Source organism: Camelina sativa, unplaced genomic scaffold, assembly GCF_000633955.1.
Source record: "Camelina sativa cultivar DH55 unplaced genomic scaffold, Cs unpScaffold01701, whole genome shotgun sequence".
NCBI lineage: Eukaryota > Viridiplantae > Streptophyta > Magnoliopsida > Brassicales > Brassicaceae > Camelina > Camelina sativa.
In genome coordinates this window covers 2,211-3,563 of record NW_010922818.1, presented here as the reverse complement: position 1 = coordinate 3,563, position 1,353 = coordinate 2,211, and the positions used below count along the sequence as shown (strand labels likewise).

The window sequence follows — 1,353 nt, the reverse complement described above, 5'->3', positions numbered from 1 at the left end:
TCATGCCCAACAGCAATAGTTGTTGGAAACGAGGGAAAGTAATGTCACCTCTCAGTTTCAATCAGCAATAGTTTTTGGAAACAGGTTCAGAGTTTCTTAATGTTTGCGGGAAATTTTGCAGGGGAATAAGTGACGAAGCGTTGGAGTTATCAGATCTGTGTTGTAGTATTCCGATGAACGGAATGGTTGATTCATTCAATGTCTCAGTGGCTGCAGGGATTCTGATGCACCACGCAGTCTCTGACAGAATCACTCGTCTGGTAAACCCGATCGACACTGCTACACAATCTTTTAAGTTATAGCTTTCTTCAGTTCAGTTATGCTTATTACTTATTATGGTTTGAACAGGGGAGTCATGGAGATCTGTCGGAATCAGAGAAAGAGATATTGACGGCTGAGTTCTCACTTCGTCACAGTAGAAGCTCAATTAGCATTGCTTACGAGTTTGCTAAACGTAAACGCCACTCTGCTTCCTTCTAATTTTGAAACTGTATTCTCTTTTTCTTTCCCTTCTCCGTGTTATAGGCTTCACATTGTTGCTTTTCCCTGTAAGGCTGTAATCAAATATTTTTTGTCATACGAGTCTTACATCACGTACACTTCTCAACAGACATCCTTCCATCGAACGTATTAGTGTCGATTCTACAGTCTTATGCATCCATGAACGCACGTAAAAATACATAGAAACTCAGGCTACTCTGAAACAGTTCCAAACATGATGATATATGGTCATCTAATAATATTTTCTCTAAAATTTTATACTTATATTTTAAACTTTGTTTTTTCCCCCCGAGACATGAAATTGCCCTAAGACATAGCTTAACACGCTTAAGACATAATATTAAGTCACAATTCTAATAGAAAAGAAAGCCTAACAAAAGTATTAGAAAAGAGTGTTTATGCTGCCTCTGTTATCATTTTGTTTTGAACACATAAATTAATCAATTAACATATTACTGCTTGTAGTCTGTATCCTCTCCTTGTTGCTGCTATCTTCTCCACTTGTTGTCCGTTTCTTAGACTGATGCGACTTAACAAACTCATCGATTTTCGTCTTCAACTCGATGTCCGGTATCAACATATCCGATGTCAAATGTGCTCGGTTAAATGGATCATGCTGCGGCAGAAGTAAGAGGATCAGATTCAAAGCCAAAATCATCAGACAGAGAGAGGGAGGTGCGTAATATTGTTCGTCATTGTGTTAGATATGCTTACATTGTCGCTCAGAAGATGACGTTGGATGATGGGTCGATCAACTGTGATTCTTGAGCTTGGAAGTATCACTGGATCTCTCATTAGTGTGTACTGCAACAAAAAACGAGAACAGACTTTAGAGCATGAGATGGGATTTTA

General features: G+C 38.7%; 1 protein-coding gene and 1 long non-coding RNA gene across 2 annotated transcripts; one reads left to right on the top strand and one right to left on the bottom strand.

Annotated features, from left to right (window-relative positions):
• Positions 1-6: 6 nt before the first annotated feature.
• On the top strand, positions 7-633 carry LOC104774156 (tRNA (guanosine(18)-2'-O)-methyltransferase; the record flags this gene model as incomplete). Its single annotated transcript, XM_010498820.2, is given in 3 exon segments — positions 7-38; positions 122-260; positions 349-633. Coding segments are annotated over 3 exon segments (303 nt in total), but the record flags the coding sequence as incomplete, so codon positions are not given.
• Positions 634-815: 182 nt separating this feature from the next.
• Positions 816-1,323, bottom strand: LOC104774155. Its single transcript, XR_765256.1, has 2 exons — positions 1,216-1,323; positions 816-1,117 (listed from the first exon to the last, which is right to left on the bottom strand). It is a non-coding gene; the product is annotated as an uncharacterized LOC104774155 (long non-coding RNA).
• Between the last annotated feature and the right edge of the window lie 30 nt (positions 1,324-1,353).